General features: G+C 40.5%; 1 protein-coding gene and 1 non-coding gene across 2 annotated transcripts in view; both read right to left on the bottom strand.

Moving 5' to 3' along the window:
- MID2 (midline 2) overlaps positions 1 to 18,204 on the bottom strand; it is a 112,226-nt gene that overhangs the window by 73,511 nt on the left and 20,511 nt on the right. Inside the window, exon 3 of the mRNA XM_003799727.3 lies at positions 7,276 to 7,371. Coding sequence (XP_003799775.1) covers positions 7,276 to 7,371 — 96 coding nt within the window. The remainder of the gene's footprint in view (positions 1 to 7,275; positions 7,372 to 18,204) is intronic.
- Positions 13,963 to 14,069, bottom strand: LOC111728407. Its single transcript, XR_002775712.1, has one exon. It is a non-coding gene; the product is annotated as a U6 spliceosomal RNA (small nuclear RNA).

Genomic DNA, 18,204 nt, shown 5'->3' with positions numbered 1-18,204 from the left:
CCCCAGAGCAAAACTGCCCAGCAACCCTGCAAGTTATGAATTCCCCAATCACCAACCGCCTCATACCCTAACGCCCCCTCACCCCCCTTGCATGTAGTTTTTCGCCTTAAAAGCAGCCTGTAACAGCCTCTAGGGGTTCCTTCCCCCTTGTGGCTGAGGAACCCTGACGCGCCAGCAATAAACCTGCCTCTTGCTTTTTGCATCGATTTGTGATTGTGAGCGGTCTTTGGGTAGGCGACCCCCGGGGTGGGCACAACAGCACCTTACCAAGGGCGACGTAGTAAGGCCCAATCTCAAAAAAAAAATAAAATAAAAAATAAAAACAAGGAAATAAAAAAGAAAAAATAAATACAATATCTGTCTCTCAGGTTAATTTACAAGTCAATCTGTTTCCCCTATCTATTCATCCTCCTCAGCAACCACTTGCAGTACCTACATTCCACATTCTACCCCCACTTCTAAAAGGTATCTGACCATCACTGAGACATTGAGTAATCATTCTTGTGATTCTCCCCTGCACATGGTATCTGGAAATAAACCTTTCTCTCATTAATCTGCCTTAATTGTAAGTTGATCTTTCAGTGAACGATGGGGGCAGAAAAGGCAAGTTTCACCATGGCCCCTCTTGCTTCAGCCTCCTGAGTAGCTAGGACTACAGGCACTTGCCACAACACCCAACTAGTTTTAGTAGAGATGGGGTCTAGCTCTGGCTCTGGTTGGTCTCGAACTCCTGAGCTCAAGCAATCCACTGCCCTAGCCTCCCAGAGTTAAAGGCATGGGCCACTGCCCCCAGCCTTTCTTTTGGTATTTAATTTTCAAAATGTATACCACCCCTCACCCCTCACTAAGCTCATCAAAAGTATCACAGTCTTTCTACTCATTTTTGGAAGGTCAGTTTGTTGTTGTATTTTGAGTGACAAACAATTGGACTGGAGATCAGTCTTAGACTCTTCTCATTCTACCCATTCTCCCTGGACTTAAATATTAATGAGACTTCCAAGTCTATCCCTTTCCCAGACCTCTCTCCTGACTTCCAGACCAAGCCAGCCAGCTGCCTACTGGGCATTTTCTACTAGACTCTCTGATCTCAGCACAACAAACGTCACATAGCTAAAAAAAAAAAAAGCTTGCCTTTTGTATTTCCTAACCCAGTTAAAGGTAACAAATCCATTCGGTCACCCAAGCCAGAAATCTGTGGATCATCCTCGTATTTATTTTCTCTCACCCCTTCACCCATTACCTGATTGACAAGTAATACTGATTCTCCCACTTAGAAAAGTTTTGAATTTATCTTTTTCTCCCTAATCCTACTGCTACTATCTCAGGTTAGGCCTTCATCACTCCCTGGATGAATAGAGGTCTAAATGAAATGAGTCTCTGCCCTTACTTTTGGCCTTGCTCCATCTTCCATACTATAGTTATAGAAATTCTTCTTAAATGAAATTTTATTCACCTGCTCAAAAGCCGTCCATGGTTCCCTAGATATTTCAGGATAAAGTCCAAGTACCTATTCTTGGCATTAAAAGCCTTTCATTATCTGGTCCAGAGCTATTTCTCCATACTCACCTCTTGCAATGATTCTCACATTTACATTCTAGCCAAACCAAACTTCTGGCGGTTCCCTGAACATCTCTATGCTGATCACTCTTCTGTGTTCCTAAATGTGGTCCCCTTCACTCCCTTATCTAATTTTTTTTTTTTTGAAACAGAGTCTCATTATGTCACCCTCGGTAGAGTGCTGTGGGCTTAAGTGATTCTCTTGCCTCAGTGTCCCGAGGAGCTGGGACTACAGGTGCCTGCCACAAGGGCTGGCTTTTTTTTTTTTTTTTGCGGTTGTGGTTGTTTAGCAGGCCCAGGCCGAGCTCAAACCTGCCTCAGTGTATGTGGCTGGTGCCCTACTCACTGAGCTATGGGCGCCAAGCCCTTATCTGATTGTTGGTGGCAAAATTTTATTCTTCTTTCAAGATAACTTGAGTTTTATTTCCACTCTATGATCTTTCCTAAGTTCCTCAGACAGACAAAATTTTACTCTTATTTCAAGATAACTTGATTTTTATTTCTACTCTATCATCTTTCCTAAGTTCCTCAGGCAGACTGAAGTGTTTCTTCCTTCAAGTTAGCTAGTTCCTCAGGAAAACTTGGGTGTTTCTTCCTTCAAGTGAGCTAGTCACCTTGAATTTACCTTCATTATAATAATTATCACTTCACATTCTATTCACCATTTTACCTGTCAGGTTCTCACCAGGCTGTGCCTTCCTCGAGGGTAAGAGCCATTTTCCTATTTATCTTTATGCACCCAGTGCTTAAGGTTCCATTTTGCCCATAGAATGTACTCATTTCCACCTCCTCTAGTATCTCTGCTCTTTATCTCTGCAGAGAGAGTAATGTTTTTCTCCTTTAACATTTGGCTAAAAGGCATTTTCTCCACTAAAGTTTCCCTGATTACACTCACTTCACTCTAATCAATCCTTCATTTTATGGGTATTATGTCCTCAGCGTTTGTGGAGGGCTCCTCCAACAAACATGTTTGTGCTTTAATGGGTTAGACTCCATTCCTTCTTTTAGCTCAACCACCCTAAAACCTTTAAGGATCATCTGCTGAAATCATTCATAGCAGTGATTTTTAACATTAATTTCTTTTGAAAGGCCTGTTTTTTTACGCATGGAGAAGCAGTCAGACATCTATTATGTAGACTCCATGACTCTTGCCCTTCTCAAGCCAAATATCCTTCCTGTGAGCAATAGGAGCAGAAAGGGCAGAACACCACTGCACTTAACACTGAACTCTGAAGAGAAAGATTTCCAACCTAATCAAGAGCAGGACCCTGTGTCTACTTAAATATCAACAACAACTAGCCAGCCTTGTGATGGGCATCTGTAGTTCCAGCTATTGGGGCAGCTGAGGCAGGTGATTGAGGTTGCTGTGAGATATGTGATGCTACCACACCCCACCCAGTGCACTCTACCCAGGTCAGAGTCACACACACACACACACACACACACACACACACAAATAAAAAACAAAAATAAAAGGAGCGAGAAAGAAAGACTTCCAAAAGTGTTGGAAGCTAAGACCTATGGGCAAGACAAAATGTTGACATTTCCCAAACTAAGAAATGCCTCCCCCACCTCTTCTAATTCATCTCCTTTCTCTCTTCTTTCTGCTAAACTTGAGAAGTGCCAGAAGGAAATCTAACTACCCATGCAGCCTCTGGGATGGATTACCCCACTGTACCACAGCAGTTCTGGAGAGGCACAAAAGAAGGTGGTACACAAAATACCCAAGAAAGTGCTTTAATATGCTCAGTGCCCTAAAAGCTAAGAACAATACTAAATAAGTAAAATTGCAAGGGCCATACTACATGTGTTTGTACTCCCTGGATCTCATGCTGCTTTGTAAATAATTCTCCTCACTAGATAACTTTGTTTGCCCTAACTAGACTGAAAGTTCCTGGAGTCATCAACCAGGTATATTTCTTTTGGAGCCCACAAATTGCCCACCATACTGAATGCATAGTGTAGGCTCAAGAAACACTGTTGACCAACTAAGTACTAAGTAATTACTTTTCCCCTCACTATGCTTCAGGAATGCTTATTAGTCACAAAAACCATGAAGTCTTGGAAGCCAAGAGGAAGTAAGTATCCATCTGTTGGTATACATTTTCCGTTGGCTATGCATTATACAGACGTTTCCTTTGGAAATGTAAACAAAGGATGCCTGATGAGCCAAGACAAAGAAAAGCTATATATAGTGATCAAGTGGCTACAGCAGCAAGGTCAAAGCGTTCCCTTCCTTAACCTGACTAGGGGGAGTCTTGGGGTTGCCCCTACCTCCTTCCCATGCTCTCCAGTCCTGACAGAAAACATTTTCCAGCTGCCATCTACTGAATTCTGAAAACTGGGCAACAACTAAAACAATCTACCTCACCACCGAATTCAGTTATGGAATTCGTGGTGATCTTAATCTCTGTTTCTGCAATAATAGGAAGACTGCAGCTTTGTTTACTTTGTGAGGAGAATAGAGAACAAGGAGAAGGGACTAGCATAGGGAGGCGGTATTTACCGTCCCTTTATGAAAAGCCAATCTGTGACAAAAACATTTGCAGACAATAAGGAAGGGGAACAGGTTTGGCAGGAAAATAGTCTATTCCAGTTTTCTCAGAAGTGCCTTAGCCCCGCATCCTCCACACACACACAAACACACACACACACTGCCCAATGCCTGGTTTACATACACTGTGAATATAGTCATTCCCTATACACAAATCTGGGTTAGATAAAAATGAAAAAATTCCAAATCATCCTTCAGTGTCTGGTTCTCACGACTGCCAGTCTCCTACTCTTTATTCATTTTATAAAGTATTTATGAAATCTCAGTCTCTTCATTAACTACATTTCTAATCCTGAGGCTCATCCTAAAGGCTTTTGGACACACAGGCTTTGTGTCGAATGAGTATAATAAAGTAGCCTGGAATCACCTGATTATTAAGAGGAAGTTAAGGGCACATTCCTAACCTTTCAGAAGGGATGATGTCATGGGGGACAGCCATGGTCTTCCATAAAGTATCCTGTAGAATTCCTGTCAAAGAATCCTAAACTGATAGCTCATTATTCTTTCCCAGTTTTTAGTTAATGTTTTTATTCCATTGTCTGTATTTCCTGTACATGTACAACCACACCAGGGTGGATTTGGGGGTAGATACTGTGTCTATGCTGTTTTCTTTGCACCTGGGATAATGCCAGACATAAAGAGGTATCGGTAAAAGTTTACCTTCTGTGTAACTAGAGCAGACAGTAGCCTAAATGCACCCCTACGGGTGATTCTTAAGTATCTACTTAGCTGGTTCATCATGAGGCTATTCTTTCTTCCTGCTTTACTTACATATGGCAGCACTAGTGTCACCTTATTTAAGACTCAGCCAGGAACACTAAACTTCAGAAAGGCACTGTTAAAACACTGCCAGTTACCTAAAAGGCCATAGTTTGAGTCCTCCTCTATGAACACAATGATGGATTGTTTTAGGAAACTTGCTCCTTCCACTTTTTGAAAAGAGCAGGGCTCTGAATATAAATGCTTGATTGGCAGGATAGGCTGGGAAAGGTTAGAACAGGGTATGATTGGGTGAGGCTGGTAAGGGTGATAAGCTCCTCAGGGAAGGAGAGATGAGACATTTTAAGGGTCCTACAGTGAATGAGCAATTAAAATAAACTGCTTTGCTACTGTGACTACAACTTGTTGCTCTGTACTTAATAATCATTTTGATGAGAATGAGGAAGGTGATGATTACCATTTCTAGCTACATTTTATTCACTATTAGCTGTTACCCCACCTTCAATCATGCAAATTCTAAACCCAGGGATCCATTATCTTGTCTCCTGCTTACAATACTCCCTTGTCCCTTCACCAGTGTGGATTTCTTTCACTGTAATCTAACAGCATAATCAGAAACTCTAACAGAGTGCAGCATAGAGGGATTCTGATTAGCTGAAAACCACTCTGAAATATTTTCTATGTTGTTTCTCTCCACCTTGGAAAGGATGGGATAGGAGAGAAAATGGACAGAATAAAGAAAGTAACCATTCACAGAATCAGGAACTATGAAATCTGGAAAAAAGCTGAAGGTCATGTGCTCAGTTCAACTCCTCATTTCATAGGTAAGGACACTGAAGCTGAGAGGCTAAATGAATTATTCATATCCAGACTACCAGTTAACAGAAAAGCCAAGTCTAGATCAAAGTTTTGATCTAGAACACATTCCAGCGTTCTTTCTTTTCATTCCTCAGGCTTCTGCCCAAACCCTATACCTCATTCTCCAATCTCACACCTGAGTTTAACCAATATCTTATATACCCTACATATAGCACCACTCTCTTCCATAAATGGAGTGTTCAACAGGAATTACATGTCTATGGTATATTCATCATATAAATACACTATACTTGAAGAATCCCAGTATTTTAAGAAATCCAGATGAATAGAGGGTGGAGGGTTACTCATATAGTAAGAGGATTCTTTGCCTTACAAGATCCTCCATAGTCTCTTAAATAGGAATCCTCAGGTAAGATTAAGATATGAGATTTTCATAAAATTATTTTATTACTTAAAATAAAATGATTTTTTTTTTTTTTTTTTGCGACAGTGTCTCACTGTGTTGCCCTGGGTAGAGTGCTGTGGTGTCACATCTCACAGCAACCTCAAACTCTTGGGCTTAAGTGATTCTCTTGCCTCAGCCTCCCGAGCTGGGACTACAGGCACCCACCATGACACCTGGCTATTTTTTTGTTGCAGTTGTCATTGTTGTCCAGCAGGCCTGGGCGAGGTTCGAACCTGCCTGCCTCGTGTATGTGGCCAGCCCCCTAACCACTGAGCAACGGGTGCCAAGCCAGAAATAAAACGAACTTTGAAATGTTACATTTATATGTTATACAAGTAAGATCATTTTATCAGGCTCTAAATAGAATTGAAACATTTTTATCCAACCACCACCACCGGTATCCTATAGTATTATACCCAACTTGTTTACACCTGAAGCTCTGCCATCAGCCCTTCAACAAAATCAACACAAAACCAAATGCTACCTACTGCTAGTTTCGTGGTCTTGAGAAAGAAAGATCGGTAACATCTTTTATTGTGTCCACCTATTGTAAGCTCTGCTCTAAGATTTGATGTACATTAAGAATTTTTTAAAGTCTCACACTCATACAGCACTTTACAATTCACAGACAACTTCGAGACAGATACCATTTGCTGATGACAAGAGTAAGTGGAAAGGTGATGAGTGAGGACCAGGTGGGGTGCATGGTATAAACAGGACCACAGGCAGGGGAGGAAGGGAGGAAAAGCCAGTAAGAGGAGAAACAGTCCTGATAGTGACCTTAAAAACAATATTGCACTGAATGAAACTCACCCAAGGATTCCCAACTTCCCTATGACACCCCAGTAATCTCTTTAAGGAGTGATAATGTCCAGTTTCATGAAGGAAGAAGCATCCTTTCTGTCTGATTCATACACTGCCTACTGTTTGAAAAGGAGAAAGAATTGTCCCTTGGACTGTTGTCCCCCCAATCCGTCAGCACAACCTAATTTTTTAAACCATAGATATCAGTCACTTTTTTTTTTTTTGGAACAAGTATTTTAAAGGAATAAGACTTCCTAGAACTATCATTCAGTCTTTCTCTCTAAATGACTGAGCTACACTCTGACAAAAGTGAAATCCCCTAAAGGATCGATGATCCCAGTCCTCTGAAAGAATAACAAGTGTTTCTGTTACGTACCTCAACCTGCTGGCAGATCTGTATTAGTTTGGCCATTTGATTTTCTAGTTCGCTGTTGCGCTTAACCAGGTTGGTGAGGTTCATCTCCAGGGTTTGCTGTCATCGCAGAGAGCATGATGTCAGAGACAATAGGGAAGAGGAGAAAAAAGAACAATAAACTCAAGAATCTATGTCATGTGAACATTAGTCAGTCAATAAACAAATAGTTCAAAGATTCATTTAGCATGTGCTATGAGCCAAGCACTATTCTAAGCGCTAATAATACTGCTGTACACATTTGCTTATTATGAGGATACAAATGACATTCATAACTTTGTGAATGTAGGAATTTATTGACATTAAAGCAATCTTATGTTTTCAATATTTTTTTCCTTTTCAAAGTATTTCATAGGCAATTTCATTTGTCCCTCATAGTAATCCATGTGTATTTATCTCTTTTACAGATGAATAGACTAAGAAAACTATTCAGATAGTCCTTGACTTACAGGGCAGTTATATCCCAATAAACCTGAAAGCACATTTTCAGCTTAAGATATTTGCAACTTACAACTTACAATTTTCAACTTACAATCCGTCATAAGTCAAGAATGTAACTCCATCATGAGTGAAGGAGCACCCTGAATGTACATCACATTTGCACTATAACAAAGTTGAAAAACCATACATAAGTTGAACCATCATAAGTCAGGAACCGTAATAATTACTGAAAGTTTGCCAGACACTACACCAGGCAATTTCATATACACCACTTAAAAATCATAACTGCCTCACAAAGTAGGAGATGTCAGCATTTTACTGAGAACAGAATCAAGTTCAGAGTGAAGTTAATGTGTTTTGCATAACCATATAATTAGTAGGTGACAAAGCTGGGACCAGAACCTCAGGCCAGAGCTTTGCCCCAGTGTCCATGATTTTTTTTTTTTTTTTTTGTCTTTTTGTTTGTAACATATTTATCAGCAGGGTCCTTTAGGAAAAAAAAAAAAAAAAAAAAAGTAGACCAGGCATGGTGGCTCACACCTGTAGTCCTAGCACTGTGGCAGGCCAAGGGAGGTGGACTGCCTGAGCTCAGAGGTTCAAGATCATCCTGAGCCAGAGTAAGACCCCCATCTCTACCGAAAAAAGTCGGGCATTGTGGCAGGTGCCTGTTGTCCCAGCTACTTGGGAGGCAAAGGGAAAGAGAATCACTAAAGGAAGAAAAGAAAAAAAAAATTTAAAAACCTCAAAAACTTCAAGATGAGTGAAAGCCAGTTGAAATTGAAAGCAAAATTAAAACAAGAAAAAGAAAGAAAAAAGAGAGGCAATATTTTGAGTTTGGCTTTCATCAAAATCTAGCATTGTATCTCACGGCTTTCCTTGTTTGCCACTGTGGCATTGCCCAAAGGTGTCAGACTTCAAAACACAAAGCCTGACTGTGTCAAGGGAGGACATCCATTGCTTACTATTGCTTACTGGTACACAGACTCTTTTAGGTACATATTAGGAGCACATTGCGCATCTGCTGAATATAACATTATTTCATCCTAGATTGATTATGGGTTTTGACTCCTCCCCATTCTCAAGTCTTTAGTTCTAGTAGCTGCCTCTCCTCCAGGACCCGACCCAATTATCTACTCCTTTCTCAATCGCCATCCTAATATCCCATAAAGTTTGTTCCAAATGTAATACCCCCCCGCCCCTCATCTCTGCCCTTATTCTAATAGCATTCCTTCCCTTAGTCATGTTCGTTGTTTCATTGCCGTCTCCATGGTTCCTATGGTTTGTAGTTCAAAGTTCATGCTTTTGAAAAAGTGAATTGGGGGAGCAGAAGGGAGAGGGGAGACACAGAGGAAGAGAGGGGACTTGTGTATTCAGCTCTTGTCTTGTCTGCTAAGTAGCTGTGGCTCCTTCATATCCTTCGCACTGTTCCCATAAATATATCCCAGAGGATATATTCACATAGATAGATGTGTTTCTAGGCAGGGTAGATGGATTTCACTTGTTCTCTAGCTAGATTATCAGGACAAGCTTAACCCTTACCTCCATTCTTGCCAGATCTCTTTCAATGTCTTTGGCTTTATTTCCACAAAATGATCTTTCACAATTTATTCAATTGTTTTTGGCTTGGGGGCACAATGTCTTCCCTGATCTTCTTTAATTCCACGGCTATCTGGATTTTTGGCCTTCCTTTTTTTTTTTTTTTTTTTTTTGGCCGAGGCTAGGTTTGAACCTGCCACCTCCAGCATATGGGGCCAGTGCCCTACTCCTTTGAGCCACAAGCATGGCCCAATTTCTGGCCTTAGCAAGGACAAGAGGAAGAAAGAAGGAAAAAGGAGGTGCAGCAATCATTGATTTGGGCATGATGTCTAAGCTAAACTGATGTCAGGGGAAACGAGAAAAAAGAAATGGTAGTTCAGGGATTTAATACCAAAATATATTGAGTACCTACTCTCTTCAAGGTGTAGTGACTTCACAGATGAAGAGGGGGTAAAATTAAGATGAGTCTTGAAAGATAAATAAAATTTAATGGATAGAGATGGAGGGAGGCAGGGTGTTCCAGGTACAAGGAAAGAAAATAAGCAAAAGTAAAAAGAAATAATGTCTATGGCATGTTCAAGAACAGTAGTTTAGTTTGGCTAGAATGGAAGGTACAAAAAGAGTGGTGGAGGACAGGGCTGGAAACGGAGATTGAGGCCCCATTATGAAGGTCTTGAATGCCTAGGTGAGGAGTAAGTCTATGCCCTTTTTTTTTTTTTTTGAGCATTGGGGGTTTACCAAAGGCTGCTGAGCAATGTAATGGCATAATCAGGGCTGCATTTAGGGGATTAATCTCACAGCAATATGCGAAGCAGACAGAAACAGGAAACCATGAAGAACAGGGACACTGGTTAGGAGGCTGCAGTTGGTAATATTCAAGGCAGTTGGTAATGCAAGTCTGGGCCAAGCTAAGAGGATAATTGAAATAAATGTGTTTCAAGAAAGGATTTGTCACTGCCAAATATACAGAGATTACAAGAAACATGAGGATTGATAAAAGGCAGCTGGATTTGATAATTAGAGGTCACAGATGACCTTTGAAAAAGGACTTTAGTAGGATTTTGGAAGCAGATGCTAAATCACACAGGGTTAAATAGTATGTTGGTAGCCATAAAGTAGAGGCTGCCAAGACTCAACTCCTCTTCAAGTTTGGCCATAAGGTGAACATGATAGAGCTATAGTTTGATAAAAGAGTCTAGCTTAAGCCAGAGAGTGGGAATTGGTAATAGACCCAATTAGTTGATGAGTTCCTCTGTCAGAGTAGTACAAATTCCTAGATCAATGGAAATTCCATATATCACAAATGAACATATTGATATATTAGGTCAGTATAATGTAGATAGATGAGCCCAGAGATGGTAATAATATCAGAAATCTATGTTTCCAACTATAATGCATTTCTATTCAAACATGGGATTCCACAGGGAGAATGTTTTTATCAAGTACATGTGACCTGTTGCAAAACTAGTCATGAAACTAATATCTCATAAATAATTCACAGTGCAGAGCAGGACTAAAATCCCTGCTGAGTGTTCCTCATTTATGGCCCAGAACTGAGACTCATGGCTTCTATAAAGCCACTGAAAACAAAGATTAGGGCTGAACACATAATTTTGGGTCTGGTTGGGTTACCGTCACAGAATTATGGCAAATGGTTAGTTTGCTCTGGCCCCTTAGCAATTCACAAAATGCCAGCACATTTTAACAACACAGAACCAGAACTGACAAGATGACTCTAATTTCAACTTTACTTCATTAATATGAAAATGCTTTGAAAAATAAATCTTTGGCTAATGAAAACACCATCTGTTGATGGCTTTTTGCCACTGTTTTCTTACATTACGAGACATAATTTGAGGAAAACACCGAACGTTTACTTACTCACTTCCTATTCATTTACAAGAAATTAAAGCCTACTCTCAAATTGGAAATGATTCTCAATAATGAACATATGCAAAGAGAAGCAGAGAATTGAAGCAATTATGCAGTCTGAGGAAGTCAACCTTCCTTATCATGCTTAGTACTGATGAACCATTTAGAACTAAAAATTCTGGGCCACTCTAAGTTTGAATGATTTGATTGATTTGGCCAAGTAATTACCTTGTCTATACTCTAGCTGAATAACAAAGAGGATATGTGTGTGCATGGGTGTGTGTGCATAAAATCTCTTTATGTAAAAGTAAACATGTCTCTGTTGTTGTTATTTGATTTTGAAAAATTGGTTTGTTTTGCTCTTCTTTTGTGCAGCCCAGTTAATGACTGGGCCAAGTTCCCTCTGTCTAAGCCCAGTTAGTGTGACGTTCTGAGAACTGTTGAAATGTGACAGCAAGAGAGCCAAAGTGGCAGGGGAGATTGGAATAGAGATATCTGCTGGGAGGAAACAGGGACAGGAGGTTGACAGGGGGAGCAGGATGAAGCTCCCATTTCCTGCTGCAGGAGGTTACCTCTGGGTCCTTCTGTGCTTCCCCACTGTGAGGGTTAAAGAAGCCATTTTAGTTTATGAAACAAACTCTAAGACTCTCTTCACCTCCAGACAAAATTGTACATGTGTCTAAACGGCACAAAGCGAGAAGATTTGGCTAGCTTGCATAACAGATTTTAAAAGGCCTAAGTTAGCTAAATTGGCAGTCTACACTGATTCCATTTTTACCCAAGTTCCACTTCATTTGTATCGTACAGACTTGGCCTCTTTGTGCTGTGTTATTCCCTTCCCAAAAAGGAAAATGTTTTGCCATCCGAGAAAACTGGACACAGACTATTCTCCTTCCAGACAGCATCCCATTAAAAGAAATAGTTTCTCTAATCCTCTCAAATAATTGCTGGAGTTCTTTCACTTTTCTAGCCACAGATTATTTCAGGTAGCTTTTTCATTGGCTCCCTCAAGAAATCTAGCCACACATCAAAACACCATCTCTTCATTTAGGTGAAGGCAGATGACCCTTATGGGGCAAACTGGACCATCACCTGCATTTGTCACTCTTCATGCAGTCACATGTATTCACACATGTATAGCACACCTATATACACCCATCTGACGCAGTAAATGCTAAAGTCAAGGGGTGAAGTTTTTGTTTGTTAATTCCATTAAAACACATAGCATTGCCACTGAATGTCTGCATTCTCTTTTGCTTTCTAAAAAAGATACAAGAGGACCATTATCTAAACCCAGACAAGATCTTAACTGTTTCAATGTGGGAATTGAACCTTAGAGCCAGGGGTTGGGGGGGGGGCTTGGGAGGGTGACTGGTGGGAGACAAGTGAAGAAGGGCAAAAAGGCCAATCACCCCAAACCTGAGTCTTCTCAATTGACAGAAGACAGCTTCATCTTTAAAAAAATCTGAGCCAGTGACCCCATTACTATTCTTTGACATATTCTTCTTTGACATCCTGTCTACATGCCAAAGTTCCTATCTCTTCCAAAAGCCAGAAGGCAGAATCTTCCTATGCTTTTGGGGTCACAGTCTGCTTTCCTTTTTTAACTGCTTGTCTTAAAAATACTTACTTTGCTTTTGCTTCAGCCTGTCACTTTATGTATCAATTACATATGGCCATTCAACAACAGAACCCACCATCTGGTCCACAAACTAAAGCCTACACCCTTATGCCAGAATGCATTCTTTCTGCAAACATTTATTTGCTGTTGTATAGACACAGGCTACGTTCCTGAATAAGGTATATCAGATGATATATTGGATGTATATCATGTAGGTCTTCTCTACCCGAGTTTTAGTATAAAGAATAACCAGACCCTCCAGCCAGATTATACAACGCCATCCCTCTTTGCATGGTCCTGTGACCCTTGAGCAAGGACCCACTCCTCCCCTACTCTCCTTTAGCAGGAATGCTGCCCCATCATCCCTCATTTCTTTTCTATTCCCTCTCTTCAGGTGCATAGCATGATTAAATCTCTAGCTGAAATGGGTAAATTATTATTTGGCCCTTCCAAAAGAAAACCTGTACTAAAAAAGCCAAATCCAGTGTTTATTTTGATAGCACTTAGAATAGTGAGCCAAAGCCAACTCTACTTTCCTGGAAGCCTGAGGACTATATTCCAATTGCACTATTCTTCACTTACTGCCTCTCATACACATCCTCCTCTTTCTCTTTTATCTGTTACTCCTTCATGTCTAATTTCTAGATCATAAGTCTGCTGCAAGTCTCAATTCTCGATCCTCACTCAGCTCTACCTCCAAGCTCATGACACCCACATCTATTTCTCTAGCCCAAATCTTTTAGCCACTGGAAAGGCCTGATTTTTAACTCCTAACACACTCACCCTTACAGTTCTAAGAGTACCCCATGTTTGAAAAAAGCTCTTTTCTCTTGATTAGAACATTGTCCTTCCCTGACACCAACTCTGTCCCCTGATGGGGGTTTCAAAATCCCACTCAAATTCTCTTTTTCTGTCCCTCCTATGCTCTCTCACAACCTACTGTGCTTCCACTGTCATAGCACTCACCACACTGTCTTGTTACTTTCTCCTTAACTGTCTGTCTCCCTACACTAAACTGAGAGCTCCACCAGGGATTAGACTATGGTGTCTTTTTTTTTTATTAAATCATAGCTGTGTACATTAATGCAATCATGGAATACAGTGTGGTGTTTTCATACACAATTTGAAATATTTTTATCAAACTGATTAACATAACCTTCATGTCATTTTCTTAGTTATTAAAAAATATGGAACGGTTCACAAATTTGCATGTCATCTTTGCGCAGGGGCCATGCTAATCTTCTCTGTATCGTTCCAATTTCAGTATATGTGCTGACGAAGCAAGCACTAGACTGTGGTGTCTTAATCATTGTAACAATACCTATCCTGGTACCTAGCACCTAAGCATCTGAATGAATGCTGAATGACCCCAAATCACATAAAATTCAAATCTAAAATCAAAGCATCCCACCAAAACTAGCACCACTTCCTAAATTTCACTATTTTTGTCCTCAATACCACCATCCTTCAAGATTATCTCCAACTCAAAAATCCTTTTTTAGGCTGGGTACAGTGGCTCATACCTACAATCCTAGCACTCTGGAAGGCCGAGGTGGGTCAATTGCCTGAGCTCAGGAGTTCGAGAACAGCCTGAACAAGAGTGAGATCCTGTCTCTAAAAATAGCTGGGCGTTGTGGCAGGTACCTACAGTCCCAGTTACTTGGGAGGCTAAAGCAAGAGGATCTCTCAAGCCCAAGAGTTTGAGGTTGCTATAAGCTGAGACGCCATGGCACTCTACCAAGGGTGACAAAGTGAGATTCTGTCTTGAAAAAAAAGTCTTTTTTTAATACTTTCTATCACCTAAAACCACTACAGTCATTCACTAAATCCTATAAATTCTTTTGTCATGGACTGTTTCCAATTTGACCCTTCTTCTCCAATACATTCATTCACAGAGCTGGGTGTGGTGGTGCATAACTGTAGTCCCAGCTATTCAGGAGCCTGAAGCTGGAGAATCACTTAACTCTATAAGTTCAAGAACAGCCTGAGCAATATAGTGAGATGCCATCTCAAAAAACAACCAAAAATCCCCCAAATTCATTCATGATTCCCTATGTTTGAGCCCAATGCCATCCTTTCCCTGACCTCTCCTCTTGCTTTAGAGCATTCTGTGCAAACCTATGTGGTGGTACTTATCATACTGAACTGGAATTTTCTCCTTACTTGCCTATCTCCCCTACTTAGCTCCAAGTCCCTTTAGGGCAGGAACTATGCCTTATTTCCTGTGTCCCTAACTCCTACCACAATGTCCAAAGTATTCAATAAACAAAGGGAGTGTTCATTAATTGTTTATTAAATGAATGAATGAAGCCCTAGCCTAAGTCTCTGAAACTATCTATAGTTTCGGTTATTATCTGTTCTATCTTCACGGAAGACAAGGCATTACCTCATTATATCAACCTTTCCTGAACTTGAAAGCCATTATCGTATTTTTCCCCTTAAACTTCACTTCTTGGGGTAGGCTAATTCTTGTTTCTTTAATCTTTCCTCACCTATATCACATTTCTGTTATATGTTTCTTTGCCCAACAATAACAGACAGGAGTTTCATCCACCCAAGAACAATCTCTGAGTCAACATTTTATAAATTTGTTCTCAAACTAATGATTGTTAGCTCCTTTCAAATGATGAGATGATCTGGGACAAAAGAAAAACAGAAAGATAAGCGTACAGATAATAAGAGTATCTACTTGCTAAACTTCCTCTAAAACCGGAGAAACAACGGAAAATATCTTCCAACACAGGGTCCCCTTAACACTAAATGAATTCAGAGCCAGACAAATCAATATAAATCTTGGCAAGAAAAGAATAGGTGTTCAAATGAGTCTCAAAACACAGTTTGAGGAGAGATGAAGTAAAGTGCCATTTTTACCCACATACACACATGAAACACATAATGTCTTGAACGATTAAGAGACCACAGAGAAACTAGATTTATAAGCAAAATGATTTTATGATCATGAATTGAAAGCTGATTTAGCTGAGAAACTCCATCACAGATACTGCCACCCCAGTACACACATGTTACCACCATCACCACCACACCTTAGGGCACACAAACTTGTATGCAAATGCTTTGCTCTTATTATTATATATTTGGCCGCGGTGATTTAATACCTGAGTGAGAGGAAAACGACTTTTTCTGTTCTCTCACCTTATTGTTGGGCAAAGAAACATACAACGGAATTGTAATAATCACATCTGATTTATACAGATGTCACCACAGGGTTAGGCAGTTGGAAAATAGTAACCCACTGTGGTCTCCACTGAAAAATTTTCTTATCATGAGTATATGTAGTATGGCTCATTTATTAGAATGATCCCTAATCTCAGGACAGGTTCTACCGAGGCTCTAACACTCCTTTGGGTGGCTAAAGAAAGTTTGCCTCTTACTCACAGCCCCCTCCTACCCAACTTATCAGAAAATTAACACAGACACACTCTCTCATCTTCACGTACAGTGACACCTATTTATAGATGCACTTTGGTAAACAGAGTCATTCTCAGCCACTCATTCATGCAGGAATACACCCTCATAAACAGTGATGCATACATATGCATGAAAAGATACTCTCTCTCAACCCAGTCTCTCAAAAAGATTATTACTCTCCCTTTCTCTTATATTTACACTCACACTTACTCAGAAACAATCAAATGTCCATTGGTACATAAGCTAAAAGTGTATCTGTCTTGGCAGACAGAAGTGGGTGTCAAGTAGGTGAGTAGACAAATGACTGGGAGAAGGTGGTGGCTGAGTGAGAATGGGTGGGCGGATGACAGAGTGACTGAGTAGGAAGAAGGGCAAGTAATCATCTGTGATAAGGTTCTAGAATATTATATTTTCCAACCCTTTAACTCTCATTGTGGCTTTCCTTTGAACATTCTCCAAGTTTCCTATCTCCCTTCTCTTTGTCTGGCAATCTTTAGCTCACTCTGTCTCAGTCTCTCAGTCTCTCTTCGTGTGTGTGTGTGTTTTACTTTCCCATGGCAAAAAGCTTATGCCAGTTCTAGGTAATATTTTATTACTACAAGATCCCTGATATGTAAATGTAACTGTATTGAAAAATTATTTGTAGAAATGAATTTGTGGAAATGTAATGAGAAAAAGAAAATGTGCTTGTTTATTCCTTTCAGGAAATTCCTCTATTCCCCCTGGTTTTCATCAGCTATATTTTTGGCAGGCTGTGGGCATGGAAATGTGAAGACATCACTCTCAAAGAGAATTATAATAATCACATCTGATTTATACAGATGTCACCACAGGGTTAGGCAGTTGGAAAATCCAAAGATCAAAATAAATAGGCACTTAAAACTAAGGACATGCTGGACATGCCATACTTTTGCTCACACTCTGGTTTTGAATATTTTCAGTAGTTCACAGGAGATTTTTTTTCCAGACATCTAAAGTATTCATCATGGCAAGCCAGAGTTTACATTGTCTAAGATAACAACCAAAGCAAGCTATAGATCCTAGTGTATTTCCCAAAATCCCTTGTGACTAAATTCATTTGGATTTCTTGAGCAAATACTGTATGTGCTAGGCACTATGAAAAAGAATACTGAAGAAGTAAAAGACATTGTTTCTGGCTTCAAGGAGTTTACAGTGGAACTACGGTGTGTTGGAGTGGCCTTAGTTTGAATGGAACACTAAAAAATAGGTAGGATTCCTAAGCAGGCCAAAAGGAGAGCACTAGTGAAAGGTAAGAGTCAGAGAGAATGGTAGCCGGGCACGGTGGCTCTCGCCTGTAATCATAACACTCTGGGAGGCCAAGGCGAGTGGATTGCTTGAGCTCAGGAGTTCAAGACCAGCCTGAGCAAGAGTGAGACCCAGAAAAGACAAGCGTTGTGGCAGGGGCCTGTAGTCCCAACTACCAGGAAGGCTGAAACAGGAGCATCACTTGAGCCCAAGAGTTGGAGGTAGCTGTGAGCTGTGATGCCATGGTACTCTACTGAGGGCGACAAAGTGAGATTCTGTCTCAAAGGAAAAAAGAACAGAGGAAGGTATGTTTAGCACACCATTAAGAAGGAGGCTCACTGGGTAGATGAATCTATCATGTTTGTGAGGAGTAGGGGAAAAAAATTAATGAGCAGCACGGGAACTGAGTTGTACAGGATTTAGAATATCAATTGAAGTCTGTCAGCAATAGAAAGCCACCAAAACTTCACCTCTTTTTATAAAGCCAACATTTATCAATACAATAATATGAGGCTGGGCGTGGTAGCTCACACCTGTAATCCTAGCACTCTGGGAAGCCAAGGCGGGTGGATAGCTTGGGATCACGAGTTCAAGACCAGCCTAAGCAAAAGCAAGACTCTGTCTCTACTAAAAATAGAAGAACTGAGGCAAAAGGATCGCTTGAGCCCAAGAGTTGGAGGTTGTTATGAGCTATGATGCCACAGCACTCTACCCAGGGCGATAGCTTG

This window comes from Otolemur garnettii, unplaced genomic scaffold, assembly GCF_000181295.1.
Source record: "Otolemur garnettii isolate 467f Iridium unplaced genomic scaffold, OtoGar3 scaffold00155, whole genome shotgun sequence".
NCBI classification, from domain to species: domain Eukaryota; kingdom Metazoa; phylum Chordata; class Mammalia; order Primates; family Galagidae; genus Otolemur; species Otolemur garnettii.
The sequence above is the reverse complement of the archived record's forward strand: the minus strand, read 5'-3'. Positions and strand labels throughout refer to the sequence as shown.